This window comes from Chlorocebus sabaeus, chromosome 8, assembly GCF_047675955.1.
Source record: "Chlorocebus sabaeus isolate Y175 chromosome 8, mChlSab1.0.hap1, whole genome shotgun sequence".
In the NCBI taxonomy this organism is placed as follows: Eukaryota; Metazoa; Chordata; class Mammalia; order Primates; family Cercopithecidae; genus Chlorocebus; species Chlorocebus sabaeus.
The window spans coordinates 98474459-98498763 of NC_132911.1; the positions used below are offsets into that span (position 1 = coordinate 98474459).

Consider the following 24305-nt stretch of genomic DNA (forward strand, 5'->3'; position numbering starts at 1 on the left):
AAAAGTGAAGTATAATTAGCATACAATTAAATGCACAGATTCTTGGTTGTTTAATTAAATGCATTTTGAAATGTGAATGCAGGCAAAACAAACTATAGAACATTACCGTTATCTCAGAAAGTTTCCTTGTACCTCATTCCTATTGTTTTGATAGTTATCACTACTGAATAATTTCACATGTTCTAGAACTTCATTATAAGTGGAATCATACATGCTTCAGTGTCCAAATTCTTTCATTCAGCTCGGTATGTTATCTTTGAAAAATGTAATATTTTGTGGCTGGGTGCGTTGGCTCACGCTTGTTAGCCATGCGTGTAATCCTAGCATGTTGGGAGGCCGAGGCAGGAGGTTTGCTTGAGTGCAGGAGTTTGAGACCAGCCTGAGCAACAAGGCGAAACCCCATCTCTACAAAAAATATAAAAATTAGCTAGGCATGGTGGCACGTGCTTGTAGTTTCAGCTACTTGGGAGGCTGAGGTGGAAGGATCACTTAAGCCCATGAGATTGAGGCTCTGGTGAGCCATGATCATGCCACTGCACTCTAGTCTGGCTGACTGAATGACACCCTATTTCATAAAAATAAAAAATAAAAATATCATTTTGAGATTCATCCATGTTGTATATCTCAATAGTTCATTCTCCTTTATTATTAAGTATATTCCAGTGTTTGAATATATAGTCATGTGTTGCTTAATGACAGGGATATGTTCTGAGAAATGCACCATTAGGTGATTTTGTCATATTCACACAAACTAGACGGTACAGCCTACTACACACCTAGGCTATGTAGTATAGCCTATTCCTCCTAGGCTACAAACCTGTACAGTATGTTACTATACTGAATACTGTAGGCAGTTGTAACACAATGGTAAGCATTTGTGTATCTAAATATATCTAAACATCAAAAAGTACAGTAAAAATATGGTATTACAATCTTATAGGGCCACCATCATATATGCAGTCCATTGTTGACTGAAATGTCATTGTGCAGGGCATGACTATACCATAATTGTTTATCCCTGTTCCTCTTGTTGGACATTTAGGTTGTTTCTAGTATTTAGTTGTTATGAATAAGAATGCTATGAACATTCCTGTACTGGTTTCCTTGAACATATGTTTTCATTTCTGTTAGGTAAATACATAGAAGAATTGCTAGTTAAGCTTTCGAGAGAGCGTACTGTTGAACTGCCAGCCTAGATTCAAAATAACTCTTAACTCTTCAGGTCTTGAAATAAATGACATTTGAGCCCCTAACTACAGATTGAGTAAACTGCTCTCAGGTTCTCTCCTGAGAAGGAGTGTGTTTTGCTTAGGAGAGAAATGAATATTGTGTATTAAAAATATTTTGGTCAGGAGCGGTGGCTCACACCAGTAATCCCAGCACTTTGGGAGGCTGAGACGGGCATATCACTTGAGGTCAGGAGTTTGAGACCAGCCTGGCCAACATGGCGAAACCCTGTCTCTACTGAAAAAAAAAAAAAAGAAAAGAAAAAAAAAAGCCGAATGTAGCAGTGCATGCCTGTAGTTCTAGCTACTGGGGAGGCTGAGGCATGAGAATCACTTGAACTCGGGAGGTGGAGGTTGCAGTGAACCAAGATTGCGCCGCTGCACTCCAGCCTGGGTGACAGAGGAGACTCCATCACAAAAAACAAACAAACAAAAAATGTAAGCTTAGGCAATATAGTGAGACTTCATCTCTATAAAAAATAAAAAATAAAAAAAATTAGCCAATCGTGGTGGTGCACACCTATAGTCCCAGCTTCTTGGGAGGCTGAAACACAAGAATTGCTTAAATCCAGGAGGTGGAGATTGCAGTGAACCGAGAATGTGCCACTGCACTCTAGCCTGGGCAACAGGGGAGACTCCAAAAAAAAAAAAGTTGAAGGCTAGGCAATATAGTGAGACCTCATCTCCACCAAAAAAAAAAAAAAAAAAAAAAATTTAGCTGAGAATGTGGTGGTGCATGCCTGTCTGTAGTCCCAGCTACTTGGGAGGCTGAGGTAGGAGGATTGCTTAAGCCTGAGAAGTGGTGTTTGCAGTGAACCGAGATCGCGCCACTGCACTCCAGCCTGGGCAATACAGCAAGACTCTGTCTCAAAAAAAAAAAAAAAATTTAAATTTGAAAAATACAATGTAAGAAAGAAAATTAAATAAGTCTAGAAATATCAACTACAAAATAGTATTTCCTCCCCAACTACAAAAATATATTTTCAGGGTAGAAAATGTAGAAAGTAGAGGAAAAAAAAAAAAACAACTGCATCCATAATTTCAGTAGATATAAATACTCTTAAAATTTTGGCATAAGTATGGCTTTTTTTCTATGTACTTATAGTTTTTTTTCCACTTTTTGTGAAATTGAACCCTGCATTTTTTTCTCAATGTATCATTGGCTTTTTTATGTGCATTAAATATTACTTAACTATGTTCTGTATTACTGACAGTGACATTTTATGATCTATTTTTAATTTTGTGTGCCTGATCACCATTTTACAAATGAAGGGACTGATGCACATAGAAGTTATCTGATTAGGCTGGTTTGTGACTAACAGCTTAAAGTCAGATCCTTTTAGATTTTCAAACTAAAATGGTTATATTTTAAGACAATTTCTAGGACCCAGAGCTCCTTATTTTCTCTAAAATACATGTACTTATACCAAACACTGAAAGCTTGATGTCTACTCCATCTTTGACTCCTTACAGAAGTGAAATATTTATTATTGCCAGACGTGGTGGCTCATGCCTGTAATCCCAGCACTTTGGGAGGCCGAGGTGGGCGGATCACCTGAGGTCTGGAGTTCAAGACCAGCTTGACCAACATGGAGAAACTCCGTCTCTACTCAGAATACAAAATTAGCCAGGCGTGGTGGCTCATGCCTGTAATCCCAGCTACTCGGGAGGCTGCGGCAGGAGAATTGCTTGAACCCGGGAGGTGGAGGTTGCAGTGAGTTGAGATCATGCCATTGCACTCCAGCCTGGGCAACAAGAGCGAAACTCTGTCTCAAAAAAAAAAAAAAAAAAAAGTATTATTAAGGTTAGGCATTTATATATAGAAATTGGTTGAATATACTTTTTATAATAGTTCCTGATAAGTAGGATTAATTTGCCATTGTCTAAGCCTTAATGGAAAAAAAAAAAACCCAGGAAATCCATTTAGAAATTTCTAAGTGCTTTTGCCAAACTGCCACCCTAGATTACTTTTCTTACTAGTTTTTATAGTTCATTCATATTGTCTCAACATTGCTTTAATGATTTCATATATTTTTTCAGGTATGCTTATGTGGCACAATAATGATAGCCAATATTTGCTGAGCTCGTACTGTATATCAGGAACCATGCCAGATGCTTTAAACATGCTACTGGAAATTTTATTTTATTTTGAGATGGAGTTTCGCTCTTGTGGCCCAGGCTGGAGTGCACTGGTGTGATCTCAGCTCACTGCAACCTCCACCTCTCGGGTTCAAGCAATTCTCCTGCCTCAGCCTCCCAGTAGCTGGGATTACAGGCATGCACCACCACGCCTAGCTAGTTTTGTATTTTTAGTAGAGATGGGGTTTTACTATGTTGGCTGTATTTGGTCTCAAACTCCTGACCTCAGGTGATCCGCCCACCTCAGCCTCCCAAAGAGCTGGGATTACAGGCGTGAGCCACCACGCCGGCGAAACAGAAATTTTAAAACACTTGTGTCACATTGATGCTAATATTGGATTTATTGCCAAGTGTTTTTCAAACATTTAGAATATGATTATTAATTTATCGATATTTAATTATGCTATACTAGTTTGCATAACAACACAATTGCAACATGCTATGCAAACTATTATGTATTAAATAATGTTATAAAAATAACTAAAATTTTAGTTTAGCTAAAAAATATCAAGTTGATTTTTACTGTCAGTCATTTGGTAACAGAACACTGGGTTTTAGGCCTTTAGTCCCTTATTTTATTTATTATGCATATTATACTCAATGGCTGTAGCAGGACTGAATCATCTTTTGTATACAAAATCCAAATGTATCTTACGTTATTTCATTAAGAGGCAGTTACAGGCTGGATGCAGTGGCTCATGCCCGTAATTCAGCACTTTAGGAGGCCAAAGTGGAAGGATCTCTTGAGACCAAGGTTTGAGACCAGCCTGGGCAACATGGCAAGAATCCTGTCTCTACAAAAATAAAATAAAATTTAAAAAAGAAGTAGTTTGTGTCCATATATAACAGTTGTATGTGATCTTTTAAAACATGATAATCAAAACTTACTGAGTTGTACATTTTACATGGCTTTAGGTTTATAGTGAATTATTCTTCAGTGAAGAAAAGATCCTGAAAAGAAAAAAAATAATTTCTGAATGAGCCTGTACTTTTTTTAGACATTGGGTCCTACATTCCTTTGGATTACTTTTTGATATTCATAGGTTAATTTTGTACCATTTTACCCTTTCTTTCTTTCTTTTTTTTTTGAGACAAGATCTGGCTGTGTCGCCCAGGCTGGAGTGCAGTGGTGCCATCTCCGTTCACTACAACCTCTGCCTCCTGGGCTAAAGCGATTCTCCTGCTTCAGCCTCCCCGCCACCACACGGGCTAATTTTTTGAAGAGACATGCTTTTACCGTGTTACCCAGTCTGGTTTCGAACTCATTAGCTCAAGCATTCTGCCTGCCTCTGGAAGTGTTGGGGTTACAGGCATAAGCCACCACACTTAGCTTCATCTTAACCACTTTTTTTTTTTTTTTTAACAGAGTCTCGCTCTGTCACCCAGGCTGGAGCACAGTGGTGTGATCTCTGCTCACTGCAAGCTCCGCCTCCAGGTTCACTGCATTCTCCTGCCTCAGCCTCCCAAGTAGCTGGGACCACAGGCGCTTGCCACCACGCCTGGCTAATTTTTTGTATTTTTTAGTAGAAACAGGGTTTCACCGTGTTAGCCAGGATGGTCTCAATCTTCTGACCTCATGATCCTCCCGCCTTGGCCTCCCAAAGTGCTGAGATTACAGGCATGAGCCACTGGGCCTGGCCCATCTTAACCATTTTTAAGTGTAGTGTTCTATTGTGTTAAGTATATTTATGTTGTGACACAGATCTTAGAACTTTTTCCTCTTGCAGAATATAGACTTTAAATTTTATCTTATTTTATTTTTTTATTTTATTATTTTTTTGAGACAGAGTCTTGCTCTGTCACCCAGGCTGGAGTACAGTGGCGCGATCTATGCTCACTGCAACCTCCGCCTCCCAGGTTCAAGTGATTCTCCTGCCTCAGCCTCCTGAGTAGCTGGGATTACAGGCACCCGCCACCCCACCCAGCTAATTTTTGTATTTTTAGTAGAGACAGGGTTTCACCAGATTGGCCAGGCTGGTCTCGAACTCCTGACTTCAGGTGATCCACCCGCCTTGGCCTCCCAAAGTGTTGGGATTACAGACATGAGCCATGGCGCCCGGCCTATACTTTAATTTTTAAAACAATTTTAGATTTGCAGAAGAATTGAGCAGATACAGTTCCTATATTACACTCTCCCACATATGGAGTTTCCTTATTAACATTTTACATTAGTATGGTACATTTGTTAGAATTAATGAAGCAATACTGATACATTATTATTAACTTAGGATCATATGTTATTCAGATTTCCTTATTTTTTACCATATGTGTGTGTGTGTGTGTGTGTATATATATATATATATATTTTTTTTTTTTCTCTTTTTTTCTTTTTGAGACGGTGTCTTGCTCTGTCGCCCAGGCTGGCGTGCAGTAGCATGATCTCGGCCCACTGCAAGCTCTGCCTCCCAGGTTCACGCCATTCTCCTGCCTCAGCCTCCCGAGTAGCTGGGACTACAGGCGCCCGCCACCATGCCCGGCTAATTTTTTGTATTTTTAGTAAAGACGGGGTTTCACCGTGTTAATCAGGATGGTCTTGATCTCCTGATCTCGTGATCCGCCGGTCTCGGCCTCCCAAAGTGCTGGGATTACAGGCGTGAGCCACTGCGCCCAGCCTTTTTTTTTTTTTTTTTTTTGAGATGGAATCTCGCTCTGTCCCTCAGGCTGGAGTGCAGTGGCGTGATCTCAGCATACTGCAACCTCCACCTCCCAGATTCAATGATTCTTGTGCCTCAGCCTCCCGAGTAGCTGGGATTACAAGTGTGCGCCACCACACCCAGCTAATTTTTGTATTTTAGTTTCACCATGTTGGCCAGGCTGGTCTCAAACTCCTGACCTCAAGTGATCTGCCCGCCTTGGCCTCCCAAAGTGCCACCATTTCCAACCCGTAATGTCTTTTTTCTGTCCCAGTATCCCATCCATGATACCACGTGACACTTATTATGTCTGTTGTTATGTCTGTTAAGCTTCTCTTGGCTTTGATACTTTCTCAAGCTCTTGTTTTTGATGACCTTGACGGTTTGAGAGATATATTTATAGGATGACCCTCTATTGGAATTTATCTGATGCTTTTCTCACAATTAGACTCTAGTTGTGGGTTTTGGGGACAAAGACCATAGAGGTAGAATGCCATTTTTAATCACATCATATCAAGGGTACATATTACCTTTTGATTACTTTTAATATGCTTTTCAGATGTATTATTTCAACGCTTTGCAAAGATTTTCATTGGCTGTCTTGCAGCGGTTACTAGTGGTATGATGTATGCTCTCTACTTATCAGCATACCATGAACGGAAATTCTGGTTTTCCAACAGGCAGGTAAGAAGAAAGAATTTTGAGCACATGAAAGTTTTTTCCCAGGGAGCCAGAATATATGTATGATAAGTATGACAAGTGCTGTCTTATTTATGGCTATTAGGAACAAAGTGCTCCAGAAGCTCTTTTGAGAATATAGTTACAGTATCAACCTTAAAATACTTAATAGTGTATTTCATAGAATAAAACTATGAGGGTGCAATTAACTTATCAGGGACTTTTGATGACAGTGAAATATTAGGGAGTTTAGCCAGCCTTTTCATAGTTTTGGTAGGTAGTTCACATTTCAGAAACAATCTGGAAGTTTTAGTATTAAAATATTTTAATTTTTAGATCACATGATTAGAATGTTTTTGAGGGAGTTGAAAGGGATTAACAGGCATCACATAGTATTAAGATTTTGCCTCATTACTGTGTTTAGTGTCTGGTTTTCAATCATATATATTTCCACAGATTCTTCAGTTGCTGTAGTTGTATTCATAATTTCATAGTTTGACTTTTGAATAAGTTTGTTTGCAAAGTCCTCTTGGCTTTGTAGAGTTTTTAAATTTTTGAGCCCAAACTGGGTTTTTTGTTGTTCTTATTTTTTAGTCAAGCTGACCAAGTATTTTAAAGCAATTGGTTTAATTAACACCATCAAGACATTTAACTGAGTAATGACTACGTCTGTCTTGATTTAGCTATTACTGTAGCATGTATTATTTCCCTGGAAATGTTATGCAGATTAACTGCAGTTCTCAACAGTGGATGTATAACAGAATCATCTAGGGAGCTTTCAAAGATAACCTCCCTCTCAGATTCTTAGGTAGAGGCAGTGGGACATGCTGCAATCAGTATGTCGATGAATATTTTTAGGTGATTATGTTGTATAGGCAGAACTGAGAATAACCAAAGCTTTGAAAATTAGAAGGCCTTCATTAAGAACTTTGTTTTACAAAGCTTTGTGTATGGGTCAGGAGCATTGGCAGAATCTGGGAGCTTTTTCAGAATCATAGACTCTTAGACTCCACTTTAAAATCAGAATCTACAGTTTAATAAGGTCTTCAGGTGTTTCATATACCCAGTAGACTTGAGAAGCACTGATTGAGAGTTTACATCTTTGAAATCTTAGAAACAAATGTTTGCATTCATAAAACAAAATTTTAAGTAATTTGTTTAGGTCAGGAAGCTCTTAGTTCATTCAGACTGCTATAACAAAGTACCATAAGCTTATAAACAACAGAATGGCTTATAAGCAGCAGAAATTTATTTCTCACAGTTCTGGATGCTGAGAAGTCCTAGATAAGGCATGGGCAGATTTGATGTCTGGTGAGGGCTTGCTTCCTGGTTTATAGCAGGGATCATCTTGCTGCATCCTCACATGGTGGAAGGAGCAAGGGATCTCTGTGGGGCCTCTTTTATAAGGACATTAATCCCATTCATGAGGGAACTGCCCTCATGACCTAATCACCTCCCAGATATCCCACTTCCAAATATCTTCTCATTGGGTGTTAGGTTTCAGCATATGTATTTTAGGAGGACACATATATTCAGACCATAGCAAACTCAAGATGGGGAAAAATAGATCTGAAAAGACTTCCTCTTGGAGAGTCACAATATATAAGATATACTGAAACTCTGAAAAGTCTTATAATAAAGCTATTTAACTTTGTTTAATCTAGTCTTTCTCAGAACTTATTTAACTACAGAATTCTTTTTTGGTAACATCCGTTAACATTTTAGGAAATTCTGTTGATCAAACTTTGTGAAAAGTCCTCTAATATCTTTTGTTTTTGTATTAATTGATACATATTATGCATAAAAATAATTCATTTGATTTTAAAAGATTATAGATTCATAAAATTTTGATTCAGTCTAAAAAGCACAAGGCCTTCTAATGTTATTTTTACTATTATATTCTTAATTCTAATTAGCCTGATTGTAGGAATTTTAAGATTTGCTGTACCTCTGGAAGTTCATGTGTAGAGTACTGATTAAGTATCTGGTGCTCTTGCAAAGTACTAATTAAAGACTTGCTGTTCTGGATACATAGAGATGTGGAACAGTGATAGAAAATATGACTTTCTCCTTAAACTTGTCTTTTTATTATGGAGTTCTAACACTTCAACTATTGTTCGTTATTGCCTGTCTTACTATTCTTGCTATTCTTAGGGCATGTCTTGTGGTTTTCCTTCTAGATTTTCCTGATATATATTATATATAACAAGTGATGACTTGTGATTTACAATTCATTTTAAACCTTAATGTTTCATTAAAATTATTGCCAGATTACTAAAAAGTTAAGTTCCTCATTAATGGAGCCACTAGTAATTAAAGAAAATTCATGTCTTTGAATAAAAGGATAAATATTATTAATATGTTAATTTGGAAGGTGAGAATTTGGAAGGTGAGAAGGAAGACAGAAGATTGAGGCTGAAATTTATTTTATTTTATTATTACTGTTATTATTTTTGGAGACGGAGTCTCGCTCTGTGTCCCAGTCTGCAGTGCAGTGGTGTGATCTCAGCTCACTGCAACCTTTGCCTCCTGGGTTCAAGCGATTCTCCCACCTCCCGAGTAGCTGGGGTTACAGGCACACACCACGACGCCTGGCTAATTTTTGTATTTTTAGTAGAGACAGGGTTTCACCATGTTAGCCAGGCTATTCTCAAACTCCTGACCTCAAGTGATCCACCCGCTTCGGCCTCTGAAAGTGCTGGGATTACAGGCGTGAGCCACCACGCTGGGCCAGAGGCTGAAATTGAAAACTTCAGAAAATCCAGCCTAGACAACATTGTGAGACCCCCTTCTTTACAAAAAAACAAAAAAAACGTCGGCCATGTGCCTGTAGTCCTAGCTACTGGGTAGGCTGAGGTGGGAGGATCATTTGAGGTTTCAGTGAGCCATGAGTGTGCCTTTGCACACCAGCCTGGGTAACAGAGAGAGACTCCATCTCTTGAAAAGCAAAAATAATTAAATCTTAGGGCCAGGCGCGGTAGCTCATACCTGTAATCCCGGCACTTTGTGAGGCCAAGGTGGGCGGATCATGAGGTCTGGAGATGGAGACCATCCTGACTAACACAGTGAAACCCTGTCTCTACTGAAAATACAAAAAAATAGCCGGGCGTGGTGGCGGGCGCCTGTGGTCCCAGCTACTTGGAGGCTGAGGCAGGAGAATGGCGTGAACCCAGGAGGCGGAGCTTGCAGTGAGCCGAGATTGCACCACTACACTCCAGCCTGGGCGACAGAGCAAGACTCTGTCTCAAAAAAAAAAAAAAAGAAAAAAATCAAATTTTAAATAACTATTTCATTTTCTTTTAGGAGCTTGAACGGGAAATCACGTTTCAGGGTGACAGTGCCATTTATTACTCCTATTATAAAGATATGTTAAAGGCACCTTCATTTGAAAGAGGTATGATAACCACAGTTACATTTTTAATAACAATATTTTCCTTTTTCTTTTCTTTTCTTTTCTTTTCTTTTTTTCCCCAAGATGGAGTCTTGCTTTGTCACCCAGGCTGGAGTGCAGTGGTGCGATCTTGGCTTACTGCAGACTCCACCTCCCGGGTTCAAGCAATTCTCCTGCCTCAGCCTCCTGAGTAGCTGGGATTAAAGGCGCATGCCACCATGCCCGGCTAATTTTTGTATACTTAGTAGAGACGGGGTTTCACCATGTTGGCCAGGCTGATCTCGATCTCCTGACCTCATGATCCGCCTGCCTTGGCCTCCCAAAATGCTGGGATTACAGGTGTGAGCCACCGAGCCTGGCCATAATGTCAACATTTTTCTTAAATAAAACATTGTTCTTCTATTTTAGAACCTTTCCTCCTCCTCTTATTTTTACTCGACATGTAGTAATTGTGCATATTTATGGGGAGTGATATTTTCATATTATACACAATGTATAATCATCAAATCAGAGTAGTTAGAGTATCCATCACATTGGACATATGTCACTTCCTTGTGTTATGAATATCCAAAATCGACTCTCAGCTTTTTGAAAATATACGCTAAATTGTTGTTAACCATATTCATTCTATAGTACTACAGAATACTAGAAGTTATTTTTCCTATCTAGCTGTAATTTTGTATCCATTAACCAATCTCTCCCTATCCTCCCCTCCCCTCTGCTCTTCCCAGCCTCTAATAATCTCTGTTCTACTATATTGGGACCTTTCATGTGGGGATTTGTCTCAGAATATAGATATTTCTCTTTATTGTGCTAAATTGTTAAAAATTGGAAAATGCAGTATGGAGTATTCTATTTGGGATCTTTCTTGATAATAATATTAAATATTTAAGGACTAATGAATGACATTTTTAATTACTGTGAAACAGAATAAATAATCTGGAGAAAAATCTTTCTGTCTTTAGGTGTTTATGAACTGACACACAATAACAAAACTGTATCTCTGAAGACTATAAATGCAGTGCAGCAAATGTCTCTATATCCGGAACTTATTGCTAGCGTTTTATATCAAGCCACTGGGAGCAATGTATGTATTTTTCTTTGGACCCTATTATTTATTTTCTCATGTAGTCATGAATCCTCGAATTATTTAATGCCATCCTATTATCTTGTTCTCTTTCTGTTTTTTCCACATAGGAGATTATTGAGCCAGTGTATTTCTATATTGGCATTGTTTTTGGATTGCAAGGAATATATGTTACTGCTTTATTTGTTACAAGTTGGCTTATGAGTGGAACGTGGCTAGCAGGAATGCTTACTGTTGCATGGTTCATTATTAACAGGTAAGAAAGCTGTTTTAATTGATTTTTAAAAACTTTTTGTGACTGTAGTAGTCAGAGTTCTGAAAATGCCTCCCCTCCCCAACATTCCTCACTCTAATTCTCAGAACCTATGAATATGATGAGATGCCATTCCCATGATTATAATACTTTATATAGCACATTAGACAGATTGGAAAGATTACCCTGTGGGCCTGGTCTAATCACGTGAGCCCTTAAAACCAAAGTGCTTTCTCCAGCCTGTGTAGAAAGAGAGGTCAGAGAGATTTGAGGTATGAGAAGGATTTTCTGCACCACTGCAGGTATGAAGCAAGGAGGAAATGAATTCTGCTAGTAGCCAATGAGATTGTAAGAGGACTACAAGCCCCTGATGAAAACTGTAGCCCTGGCTGATGCCTTGATTTTAGCTTAGGGATGCTAAGCAGAGCATCCAGCCATACTCTGCTGGCCTTTGTGAGATAATACATTTGTGTTGTTTTATGCCACTACATGCAAAAATTGAGACATAATATACCAGCATATTCTTTTGGATCTTTCTCTTTTTTTTAATTCATCCTAATCCTTAGAATCTGAATTTTGGGTCTTCTTCTAGGTGAATGTGTGTGTATATTCATCTATGTATTTGTATATGTATTTTTTACTAAAATCAGTAATTTACCAAAAAAAAAAAAAAAAAACTGTTTTTTTTGTTTTGTTTTGTTTTTTTGAGATGGAGTCTTGCTCTGTCACCCAGGCTGGAGTGCAGTGGCGCGATCTCAGCTCACTGCAAGCTCCACCTCCTGGGTTCCCGCCATTCTCTTGCCTCAGCCTCCGGAGTAGCTGGGACTACAGGCGCCCGCCACCAAGCCTGGCTAATTTTTTTGTGTTTTTAGTAGAGATGGGGTTTCACTATCTTGGCCAGGATGGTCTCGATCTCCTGACCTCGTGATCCACCCGCCTTGGCCTCCCAGAGTGCTGGGATTACCGGTGTGAGCCACTGCGCCTGGCTGCAATACTTTTTTTTTTTTAATGCTGCTTTCTCTGTTCAACTGTCACTGCCTTTACATTCAGTAATATTTTATCTTATCTAATACCCGACCTTATTACAGTTTCCCTGGTTGACCCTGAAATACTCTATATACCTGATTTATGCAAATCAGGATTTAATCCGGGACTCCATAGTGCATCTGGTTGTTCTGTTCCTTGATACTCTAAATCTAACATAGTCCCCCTTTTTATGTTGAAGAGACTAAGTCTTGTTGCATCCTGTGGTGTCATTTAGCTTTTACCTTTATCTCCTGTGTTTCTGTCATCTGGAAATTATATGTAAAGGCTTGATGGGTTCAAAATAAACAGTTCTGGTTGAAATATATGCTAGATTATATATTTTTCATGTTCCATGACAGTAGAAGTTATATTTAATTGATCAACCCCTAGTGAAGCTGAGACTGACTGCTGGTTTGGGGGAATGGCAGTCTGATCTCTCCATTGAATAGTTATGTTTTTCTCTAATAACTGGAGAATAATCTGTGTGGTGTTTTTTAGCACCAAATGAATGTCCTTTTTGCCATTAAGCATTTACCTAATAGTTGTAACACCAGTTTATAACCTTTGCCTTAAAGTAATAATTTTATTAGGGTTTATAAAATTGTATTTTTCTATTTTCATTAGCTACATTCTTCATTCTTCAAAAGTAGAATTTTTCTTCATTAACCAGGGCTTTTTGGTTACTTTAAAAAATTTTTTTTTTCCCTTTGAGATGAAGTCTCGCTCTGTAGCCCAGGCTGGAGTGCAGTGGCGCCATCTTGGCTCACTGCAAGCTCCGCCTCCCGAGTTCACGCGATTCTCCTGCCTCAGCCTCCTGAACAGCTGGGACTACAGGTGCTGCCACCACGCCCGGCTAATTTTTTGTATTTTTTGTAGAGACGAGGTTTCACCATGGTCTCAATCTCCTGACCTCGTGATACACCCGCCTCGGCTTCCCAAAGTGCTGGGATTACAAGCGTGAGCCGCCGCGCCCGGCCGGTTACCTTCAAATTTAGTCACTGTTAGAAAGTGAGGACAAATGCTTAATTTCAATTTACCAAGTTCTAAATAAGAGATTAATTTAATAGCTTTCCCAGATAGTGACAAAAACCTTTGATTCTGGTGTTCTCTTTTATAAGCATCTTTCTGTACTTACGGATTTTTATTGATTCAGTGATTCATTTTAATTCATTTCATTGATTCAGTCCATTATGATCAATGTTCTTCTGTTGCTCAAATTGTCACAACCTTGGTTAATAGGAGTACCTTTCAGGCTGGCTCCTGAGTTCTTTTTACACAACTTAGTTAGTCTTTGAAAGCTTTCTTGTTTTCTGGCTCAACAAGGTGAGTAGGTTTGCAGTTTTGCTGCAGAAGATTTGTAAACAGCCATTTCTCATTGGCGCTTTGGTTCCTTTTAGTATAGAAAATCCAGTCTGGCAAGTAGGAGGACAAGATGATTTTTTGTTATGTCAGAAAGTGCCTGTTAGAGGACATTTTGAGTTGCTGTGTACTTTTCTAAAATTCTATTAAGATTTATTTTTAGAAAGAAAGTTATAATAATACTCATAGACTAGGTTTAGAAAGTCTTATATTTTATGGCTGGGCGCAGTGGCTCTTGCTTGTAATCCCAGCACTTTGGGAGGCCGAGGTGGGTGGATCACAAGGTCAGAAGATTGAGACCATTCTGGCTAACACGGTGAAACCCCATCTCTACTAAAAATGCAAAAAATTAGCAGGATGTGGTGGCAGGTGCCTGTAGTCCCAGCTACTCAGGAGACTGAGGCAGGAGAATGGCGTGAACCTGGGAGACAGAGCTTGCAGCAAGCCGAGATCTCGCCATGCACTCCAGCCTGGGTGACAGAGCAAGACTCCGTCTCAAAAAAAAAAAGAAAGTCTTATATTTTATTTTATTTTTTTAGTTTTATTTTGAGACAGAGCCTATATTTTATTTATTCATTTTCTTACTTTTATTTTGAGACAGAGTCTCACTCTGTTGCTCAGGCTTGGAGTACAATGGCACAATCGCGGCTCACTGCACCCTCTGGCTTATGGATGCAGTGATTCTCCCACTTCAGCCTCCCCAGTAGCTGGGACTACAGGCACATGCCACCATGCCTGGCTAATTTTTTTTTTTTTTTTTTGAGATGGAGTCTTTCTGTTGCCCAGGCTGGAGTGCAGTGGCGCCATCTTGGCTCACTGCAACCTCCGCCTCCCAGGTTGAAGCAGTTCTCCTGCCTCAGCCTCCCAAGTAGCTGGGATTGCAGGCACATACCACAATACCCAGCTATTTTTTTTGTATTTTTAGTAGAGATGGGGTTTCACCATATTGGCCAGGCTGTTCTTGAACTTCTGACCTCAACTGATCCGCCACCTCGGCCTCCCAAAGTGCTGGGATTACAGCCGTGAGCCACCGCGCCCAGCTAATGCCTGACTAATTTTTATTTTTTTTGGTAAAGTCGCAGTTTCACCATGTTTCCCAGGCTGGTCTCAAACTCCTGACCTCAGGTGATCCGCCTGCCTTGGCTTCCCAAAGTGCTGAGATTACAGGCATGAGCCACCATGCCCCACCAAAAGTCTTTTATTTTATTTTATTTAGTTATGTTTTGAGATGGATTCTTGCTCCTGTCGCCCAGGCTGGAGTGCAGTGGCACGATCTCAGCTCACTGCAACCTCTGCCCTCTAGGTTCAAGTGATTCTCCTGACTCAGCCTCCTGAGTAGCTGGGATTACAGGTGCCCGCCACCACGCCCAGCTAATTTTTGTATTTTTAGTAGAGATGGGGTTTCGCTTTGTTGGCCAGGCTGGTCTTGAACTCCTGACCTCAAGTGATCCACCCGCCTCAGCCTCCCAAAGTGCCGGGATTACAGATGTGAGCCACTCTGCTTGGCCAATTCTTGTATTTTAAAGTGAAGTGGGGCCAGGTGCAGTGGCTCACATCTATAATTCTAGCACTTTGGGAGGCCCAGGTAGGAGGATCACATGAGACCTGAAGTTTGAGACCTGTCTGGGCAACATAGTGAGACCTCATCATCTCCACTTAAAAAAAAAATAGCCAGGCTTGGTGGTGTTTGCCTGCAATCCCAGCTACTTGGGAAGCTGAGGCAGTAGGATCACTTAAGCCTGAGGCTGCAGTGAGCTATTGACTGTGCCACTACACTTCAGCCTGTGTGACAGAGAGAGACCCTGTCTCAAAACTAAATGAATGAATGAAGTGATATTTAATACAAATGATTATTGTATTATTTAAAATACAGACTTTCTAGCCGGGCGCGGTGGCTCACACCTGTAATCCCAGCACTTTGGGAGGCCGAGACAGGTGGATCACAAGGTCAGAAGATCAAGACCATCCTGGCTAACATGGTGAAACCCCGTCTCTACTAAAAATACAAAAAATTAGCCAGGCATGGTGGCATACGCCTGTAGTCCCAGCTACTCGGGAGGCTGAGGCAGGAGAATAGCATGAACCCGGGAGGCAGAGCTTGCAGTGAGCCGAGATCATGCCACTGCGCTCCAACCTGGGTAACAGAGCAAGACTCTGTCTCAAGAAAAATAAATAATTAAAAAATAAAAAATAAAATAAAATAAATACAGACTTTCTAAAAGGATTGCTTTCTTGTCTGGGTGCAGTGGCTCATGCCTGTAATCCCAGCATTTAGGGAGGTTGAGGCGGATGGATCACTTGAGGCTGGGAGTTCAAGACCAGCCTTGCCAACAAGGTGAAACCCTGTCTCCACTAAAAATAAAAAAATTAGCCAGATGTGGTGGCGGGTGCTTGTAGTCCCAGCTACTCCGGAGTCTGAGGCAGGAGAAATGCTTCAACTTGAGAGGCAGAGGCTGCAGTGAGCTGAGATCACGCCACTGCACTCCAGCCAGGGTGACAGAGTGAGAGTCTGTTTCAAAATAAATAAAAATAAAAGGATTGCTTTTTTGATTGTGTGATGTATTAGTTATTGCTGCATAACGGATCACCCGAAATTTAACAGCTTAAAACAACAAACATCTCACATATTTCTGTGGGTCAGGAATCCCAAGAGGTTTAGATCGGTGGTTCTAGCTCAGGGTCTCTCATGAGATTTCGTTTATGATGTTGGCTTGTACTGTGTGGTCTGAAGGCCTGGCTGGGCTGAAGCATCTGCTTCCAAGCTCACTCATGGCCATTTATCAGAGGCCCAGTACCGTACTGGCTTTTGGCCAGGGAGGCCTTAATTTCTTACATATGGGCCTCTCCATAGGGCAGCATGCAACTTGGCAGCTGGTCTCCCTTAGAGTGAATGATCCAAGAGAGTATGAGAGTGTCTCACAATGGAAGCCAGGTATCTGTTATAACCTCATCTTAGAAATGATATAACATCACTCTGCCATATTTTGTCAGTCACGCAGACCCCTGGTACAGTGTGGGAGGTGACAACACAGGGTATTAATACTAGGAGGCAGGAATCATTGGGATCGTCTTGGAGGCTGGCTACCACATTCAATTAACCTTGCTATTAATTTCATTTAATCCCTACATCTGTCTTCATATTTGAAGAGGAAAAGATACTTTCTCATGTAAACATAATGGTGTTAAAGAGTAAGACTCTCTTATGCCACTTAAACAAAAGAATAAGACTCTCTTTAGAGATCTTAGTGAGAATTGTAAGAAATAAACAGAAGTCTGACTGCCTTATTTGATGTCATTGATGTATGCTGTATTGCTGGAGTAGAAGTTAAATAGAAAAATTGACCTGGTATATTCTACTGAAATGTGTCTTTTGACAGTTGAAATGTTCTTAATAGCTAAGTTTTAAAAAATGTGTTTGTTTGCTTTTCGTTTATATTTTATTGGTATGTATCTTATACTGCAAAATACATTTTAATGCCATGAAAGAATATGCTGTCTCTTTATTCGTCAGCTTTATAGCTTATATTTATGTATGACTTCTTAGAAAAGTATAAAAAGGATACTAAAGTCATTCCATTATTTATTTATTTATTTATTTATTTATTTATTTATTTATTTGAGATGGAGTCTCGCTCTGTCACCCAGGCTGGAGTGCAGTGGCCGGATCTCAGCTCACTGCAAGCTCCGCCTCCTGGGTGTACGCCATTCTCCTGCCTCAGCCTCCCGAGTAGCTGGGACTACAGGTGCCCGCCACCTCGCCCGGCTAGTTTTTTGTATTTTTTAGTGGAGACGGGGTTTCACCATGTTAGCCAGGATGGTCTTGATCTCCTGACCTCGTGATCCTCCCGTCTCGGCCTCCCAAAGTGCTGGGATTACAGGCTTGAGCCACCGCACCCGGCCCCTTTCCGTTATATTATGATTATTCGTGTTCTTAATGGTATTTTATGTTACTTGTTCCTTAACACTGGAAGGGGAAAGCAGGGTTATAAAATAGTTCCTGTTTGTTCAAACTAAAAGGTGTAGGTATACTAGAAAATTTAAAGAGATTTCAGGAATGGCATTGTACAGATAGTAGTAGGGGGAAAAATCAGAGGTGAATGACTCCCTTTGAAGACTTGCTACCAAAATGGACTAACAGAGTCCAGGCTCCACATACAAGCAATGTGGAAATGTGGATGATCTTCTCATATGCAAATACATACCTGGGTTTCACTTTCAGGGGGAACATTTTTATATTTGAGGAGCGCTGAAAATATATTTGATTAAAAGTCTGTATTTAATCTTTGGCAAAAAAGGAACTGTACATTGTAACACTGTACAGTTGTACAACGGTAACAGTAAAGGAATAAGGTGCAAGGAAATGTACATGTCATATGTATATATGATATATAGATATAATTGATATATAGATATATAGATAAATGATATGATATATAGATATGTATCTTATATAATGTATATATCATATATAGGTATTATATATAGTGTATATATAGATATAATTGGCAGACAATAATGGAACACATGATACTGATTCTGTTGCAATGATGTTGGTATACTCAGGCTGCTGGTAGAGGTATACGTTTTTTCAATTTTAGGGAGCAGTTTCTCCCAGGAATTCTGTTTTATTCCAAGGAAGTAATTCAAAAGGAAGGAAAGAGTTTGTTACTTTGATTTATGTATTGTAGTACTGTTTGTAGCAATTTTTTTTTTTTTTGAGACGGAATTTCACTCTTGTTTCCCAGGCTAGAGTGCAGTGACGCGATCTCAGCTCATCGCAACCTCCGCCTTCCAGGTTCAAGTGATTCTCCTGCCTCAGCCTTCTGAGTAGCTGGGACTACAGGCATGCACCACCACGCCCACCTAATTTTGTGTTTTTAGTAGAGACACAGTTCCTCCATGTTGGTCAGGCTGGTCTCGAACTCTGGACCTCAGGTGATCTGCCTGCCTCAGCGTCCCAAAGTGCTGGGATTACAGGTGTGAGCCACCGTGTCTGGCCTTTTTTTTTTTTTTTTTTTTTTAGATGGAGTCTGGCTCTGTTGCCCAGGCTAAAGTGCAGGGGTGCAATCTCGGTTCACTGCAGTGTCCGCCTCCTGGGTTCAAGTCATTCTCCTGCTTCAGCCTCCTGAGTAGCTGGGGTTATAGGCACCCACTACCATGCCCAGCTAATTTTTGTATTTTTAGTAGAGACATGGTTTCACCATGTTGGCCAGGCTGATCTCGAACTCCTGACCTCAGGTGATCCACCTGCCTTGGCCTCCCAAAGTGCTGGGATTACAGGCATGAGCCACTGTGCCCAGCCTGTTTGTAATAATTTGAAAAACAATACAGTTATAATTTATAATAGTAATATAGTCATTTGTAATAATATAAAAAATCAGAGGAGAATGATTACGTTAATTGTAATACATTAGTACAAGGGAATGTGCAGCCATTATATTGACATTGTATAGGTGGTTTTCAGCTTTCACATATTATACATTGACATGCCAAACTTAGACATATGTCATCTAACTCCATGTTTCTCAAACTTCAGTTATAAATATTTAAAACTTAAGTTATTCTCATGGATTCATGCGTTGACTTAAGTAATTTGAATTATAAGGCTACCTAAATATAAAACATAAACTAGGTAAAGCTCCTTATACTTAAATGCACTATAAAATCGAAACTAATTTACCAATAAAATAATAACCAGTAAAATATTACTTGAAAATACTAATTTATGTAAAAGTGATATTTTACTGAAACCAAATTGCACACCCTCAGTGTAAATGTGATACCAGTGCAGCAACAGGTTCGTTTGTTTCTCTTCTTTCTTCTCTTTAGAGTCAAGGTCAGCAGGTTCTTGCAACTGTAACACACCTGTACAACTGGGTGCTGTGAATGACTCAGTTCTCATGATTTTGACTCTGTTTAGTCTACTACAAACAATTTTTTTTTTTTTTTTTTTTTTTTTTACCATAGCGATCAAAACATTGGTGTTTTGTTGCTGTTGTTTCGGGTTTTTTGAGATAGGGTCTCACTCCCATCACCCAGGCTCAAGTGCAGTGATGTGATCACAGCTCACTGCAGCATCAACCTCCCTAGACTCGGATGATCCTCCCACCTCAGCTTCCCTAGTAGCTGGGATGACAGGTGTACACCACCACACCCTGCTTTTTTTTAGTAAAAGTGGCCCACCATGTTGCCCAGGCTGGTCTCGAACTCCTGGGCTCAAGCAATCTGCCTACCTCAGCCTCCCAAAGTGTTGGGATTACAGACATGAGCCACTGTGCCTGGGTGATTGTTTTGTTTTTATTTGGCAATGTATCATTTATTATTAAGACTATGTCATTTTTTTCTGATTAGCTCAAACCAATTAAAGTAGTACCGCATTGCCAACTAGATGTTAACACCACACAAAAGTGAGCACTGAAGTCCTTTGGCAATAGTGAGTTCCATGGGGGTCATCCATGTGATGCATAGTGTTTATTCTGTGATGTTTCTAAACATCATTAAAATGAAAACATGAAATTAAACTCAAAGAGAAGTTTCAGATCTCTGTGAATGTATCAGTAGGTCTGTGGACTCCAAAATTGATCTAATTACTGTTTTGAGCTGTTAGTTTGTGCTACAATCTGCCAGACTCTGCCACTGCAGGAAAGAAGTGGGTCTTATTTGATTTTGTCACCTCCTACTGTTAGCCTTCTGGTTCTTACTCCCACCACGCATTGTGACGGGAAAAGAGTGAGTAGCATAGGTGTCGAGGGAGGTGGTAAAGGGGAGGCTTGTCCAGGATGTCACTTGTGGGTGGAATGGCTGGCAGAGATCCTACTCAGTTTGTGCAGCAGACACTGGAGAAGGATTCTCCCTTCTGTATTCCAGACACCTACTCTGTGTTTCTGGTGCAGTTTTAAAGATTTGACTGCACTAATATATGGTTAGGTAAACCTTTGGGAAGGGAACTACTGAGTTCAGCTTCCTGGTGCTGGGCTAATGGAGTGGTTGCTGGGGTCCTTCTGCCCCACCTCCTACCTTATGGTATATGAATTTCTTGTTTGTCTTTTAGAAAGTTAACTTTCAAAAAAGATTTTAGGGATAATATATATGAAAATAGGTGATCTTTGGAACAGGGATTCCCAACTCCCAGGCCACAAACCAGTACCCATCAGTGGCCTGTTAGGAACCTGGCCTCACAGCAGGAGGTGAGTGGCAGCAGCAGCAGCAGCAGTGACAACGATGATGATGACGATAATGATGATGATGACAACTGAAGATTTATCTGTATTTACTGCCACTCCCCATTGCTTGCATTACCACCTGAGCTCTGCCTCCTGTCAGATCAGCAGAGGCATTTTATTCTCATAGGAACACGAACCCTATTGTGAACTGCGCATGTGAGGAATCTAGGTTGTGTGATCCTTATGAGAATCTAATGCCTGATGATCTGAAGTGGAACAATTTCATCCCCAAACCATCCCCCCCCAGCCCCCCTGTATTAGTCTGTTTTCACACTGCTGGTAAAGAAATACCCAAGACTGGGAAATTTACAAAAGAAAAAGGTTTAATGGACTCAGTTCCATGTGGCTGGAGAAGCCTCACAATCATGGCAGAAGGTGAAAGGCACATCTCACGTGGTAGCAGACAAGAGAAGAGAGCTTATGCAGAGAAGCTCCTCTTTATAAAACCATCAGATCTTGTGAGACTTATTCACTATCATGAGAATAGCATGTGAAAGACTTGCCCCCATGATTCAGTTACCTCCCACCAACTCCCTCTCACAACACTTGGGAACTGTGGGAGCTACATTCAAGATGAGATTTGGGTGGGAAAATAGCCAAACCATATCACCCCACATCCATGGATTGTCTTCCACAAAACCAGTCCCTGGTGCCAAAAACATTGGGGGCTGCTGCTTTAGAAGATGTTGGGCATGGGAGTTTGATATTGCAAAGAAATCAACACCAAGACGGAGGATCCCTCAGCAAGACTAGTTTACTTTCTGCGAAAAGGGTGCACTCGTCAGCAGTCCAACCACGAGAGCACGCTGAACAAAGGAGTCGAGGACATTTATAACCTTTACATCCTGATGCAGTTCCCTAGAGCTGTGTCCCATTCGCATTGGCTGGGATGGGACCTCACACTCTAAACTTAACTCTATTGGCTAATAATTCAGAACTTTCCTAAATAGGGAGAAGGGAAAGAAGACAAAGAAAAGAGGAAGTTAGTGATAAGAGGTCAGAGGGGTTTCCAAAAAAGCAATGGCAAGCATCCTAATTCCGGACTCATTTAGCCTTATTTCAACCTACCAGAACAAGTTGGTGCAGCCTCGGAATATACACATACAAACATTTAACCAGGGAATGATAAACCCTTTATGGATTAAGAAACTTTGAAGAACTTCTCTATTCCCTACAGAAGACATGATGTTCACTAAAAGGTATTGGGACAACCAAATCTGGAAAATAAATGCTTATTGCACACATATTAAGATAAATTTCAGATGGATTAATGAGCTTAAACAATGAAATCAATAATTACTATATAAAAATACTGGTTCATGTTTTTTGGTTTTTTGTTTTTGACCAAGTCTTGCTCTATCACCCAGGCTGTAGTACAGTGGTGCAATCTCAGCTCACTGCAGCCTCCGCCTAGTGGGTTCAAGTGATTCTCGTGCCTCAGCCTCTTGAGTAGCTGGGACTACAGGTGTGCACTACTACAGCCAGCTAATTTTTGTATTTTTAGTAGAGATGGAGTTTCGTCATGTTGGCCAGGCTGGTCTTGGACTCCTGGCCTCAAGTGATCCACCTGCCTTGGCCTCCCATAGTCACTGTGCCTGGCCTGATTCATGTTTTAAAAAATTATTTGTAATAGACAAAGTTGGAAACAAAGTGTATAACAATAGGAAATTTATAGTAGATCTACACAATGGTGTGTCATGGTCATTAAATGTTCTTGAAGTATGTTTATTGACATGGATATCTTGGAAAGATGTTCATAATATATTGTTAAGTAAAAAATAGTTTGTTAGAGAATTAGGAAAGAGCTAAGATTTACTGTAATACTGAATGTTTACTAGGTTCTAGGCACTGCTAACTTCCTTGCAGCTTTTGTTTCATTTGACTGTCACATGTGATCCTGTTTTTGCGTATATATGTGTATCTGTGTATGGGTGTGTGTATAAATATATGCAAACCTATCTTCTATGAATGTATATGTGAATAAGTATTTTAATGCTTTTTAACAGCTTTATTGAGGTATAATTGACATAGAATGAACCAGACATACTTAAAGTATCCAATTTGATCAATTTAGGCATTTAAATATACCCACAAAATCATCAACACAATCAGTATAATGAATATATCCATCACTACCCAAAGTTTCCTTTTTTTTTTTTTTTTTTTTTGAGACAGGATCTCACTCTCACCCAGGCTGGAGTGCAGTGGTGCAGTCTAGGCTCACTGCAACCTCCATCTCCCAGGTTCCAGCAATTCTCCTGCCTCAGCCTCCTGAGTAGCTGGGGTTATAGACATGTGCCACCATGCCTGGCTAATTTTTATATTTTGAGTAGAGGACGGGTTTCACCATGTTGGCCAGGCTGGTCTTAAACTCCTGACCTCAAGTGATCTGCCCACTTCAGCCTCCCAAAGTGTTGGGATTACAGGCGTGAGCCACTATGCCCAGTCTCCAAAATTTCCTTTCTAATACCTCCCTCTTTTCTTACCCAACCACCACTACTATGTCCCCAGGAAACCTGTGTCTGCTTTCTTTTTTTTTTTCTTTTTTTTCTTTTTTGAGACTGAGTCTCACTCTGTCGCCCAAGCTGGAGTGCAGTGGCACGATCTCGGCTTGCTGCAGCCTCTGCCTCCTGGGTTCAAGCAGTTCCTGCCTCAGCCTCCCAAGTAGCTGGGATTACAGGTGTGCACCACCACGGCCAGCTGATCTTTGCATTTTTAGTAGAGATGGAGTTTCACCATGTTGCCCAGGCTGATCTCAAACTCCTGGGCTGAAACAATTCACATGCCTCAGCCTCCCAAAGTGCTGTGATTACAGGCGTGAGTGAGCACGCCCAGCATGATTTGCTTTCAGTCTCTATAGATGGTGTTTTCTAGAATTATATATTAATGGAGTCATACAGCACATACTTTTTGGTGGTGGGGCTCCAGCTTTTTTTACTCAGTGTTATTTTGGTATGTATGTTGGCTATATTAATAGTTCATTCTTTTTTATCACTAAGTTCTATTACATAGTATGGATATATCATAATTCATTTATTCAGATACTGATGGACATTTGGGTAGTTTCCAGTTTTGTGTGGACATATGCTTTCATTTCTTTTGGGTAGAATTGCTAGGTTGTATGGCAGGTGTATATTTAACTTTTCAGATACTGCCAAACTGTTTTCTGAAGTGATGGTACCATTCTATTTTTCTATCAAAATTATGTGAGAGTTCCATGTGGTCTATATTCTTGTATTTCCCTGATGATTAATGATATTGGGTACCTTTTCATGTGTTTGTTGGTCATT

At 40.2% G+C, this 24305-nt stretch overlaps 1 protein-coding gene across 4 annotated transcripts in view; it reads left to right on the plus strand.

The window, feature by feature from the left end:
- DPY19L4 (dpy-19 like 4) overlaps positions 1-24305 on the plus strand; it is a 73147-nt gene that overhangs the window by 10017 nt on the left and 38825 nt on the right. For all 4 annotated transcript variants that reach the window (XM_038000277.2, XM_038000274.2, XM_038000276.2 and 1 more), the window contains exons 3-6: positions 6558-6682; positions 9980-10070; positions 11033-11154; positions 11265-11410. In XM_038000277.2, the coding sequence (XP_037856205.2) occupies positions 6558-6682; positions 9980-10070; positions 11033-11154; positions 11265-11410 (484 nt within the window). The remainder of the gene's footprint in view (positions 1-6557; positions 6683-9979; positions 10071-11032; positions 11155-11264; positions 11411-24305) is intronic.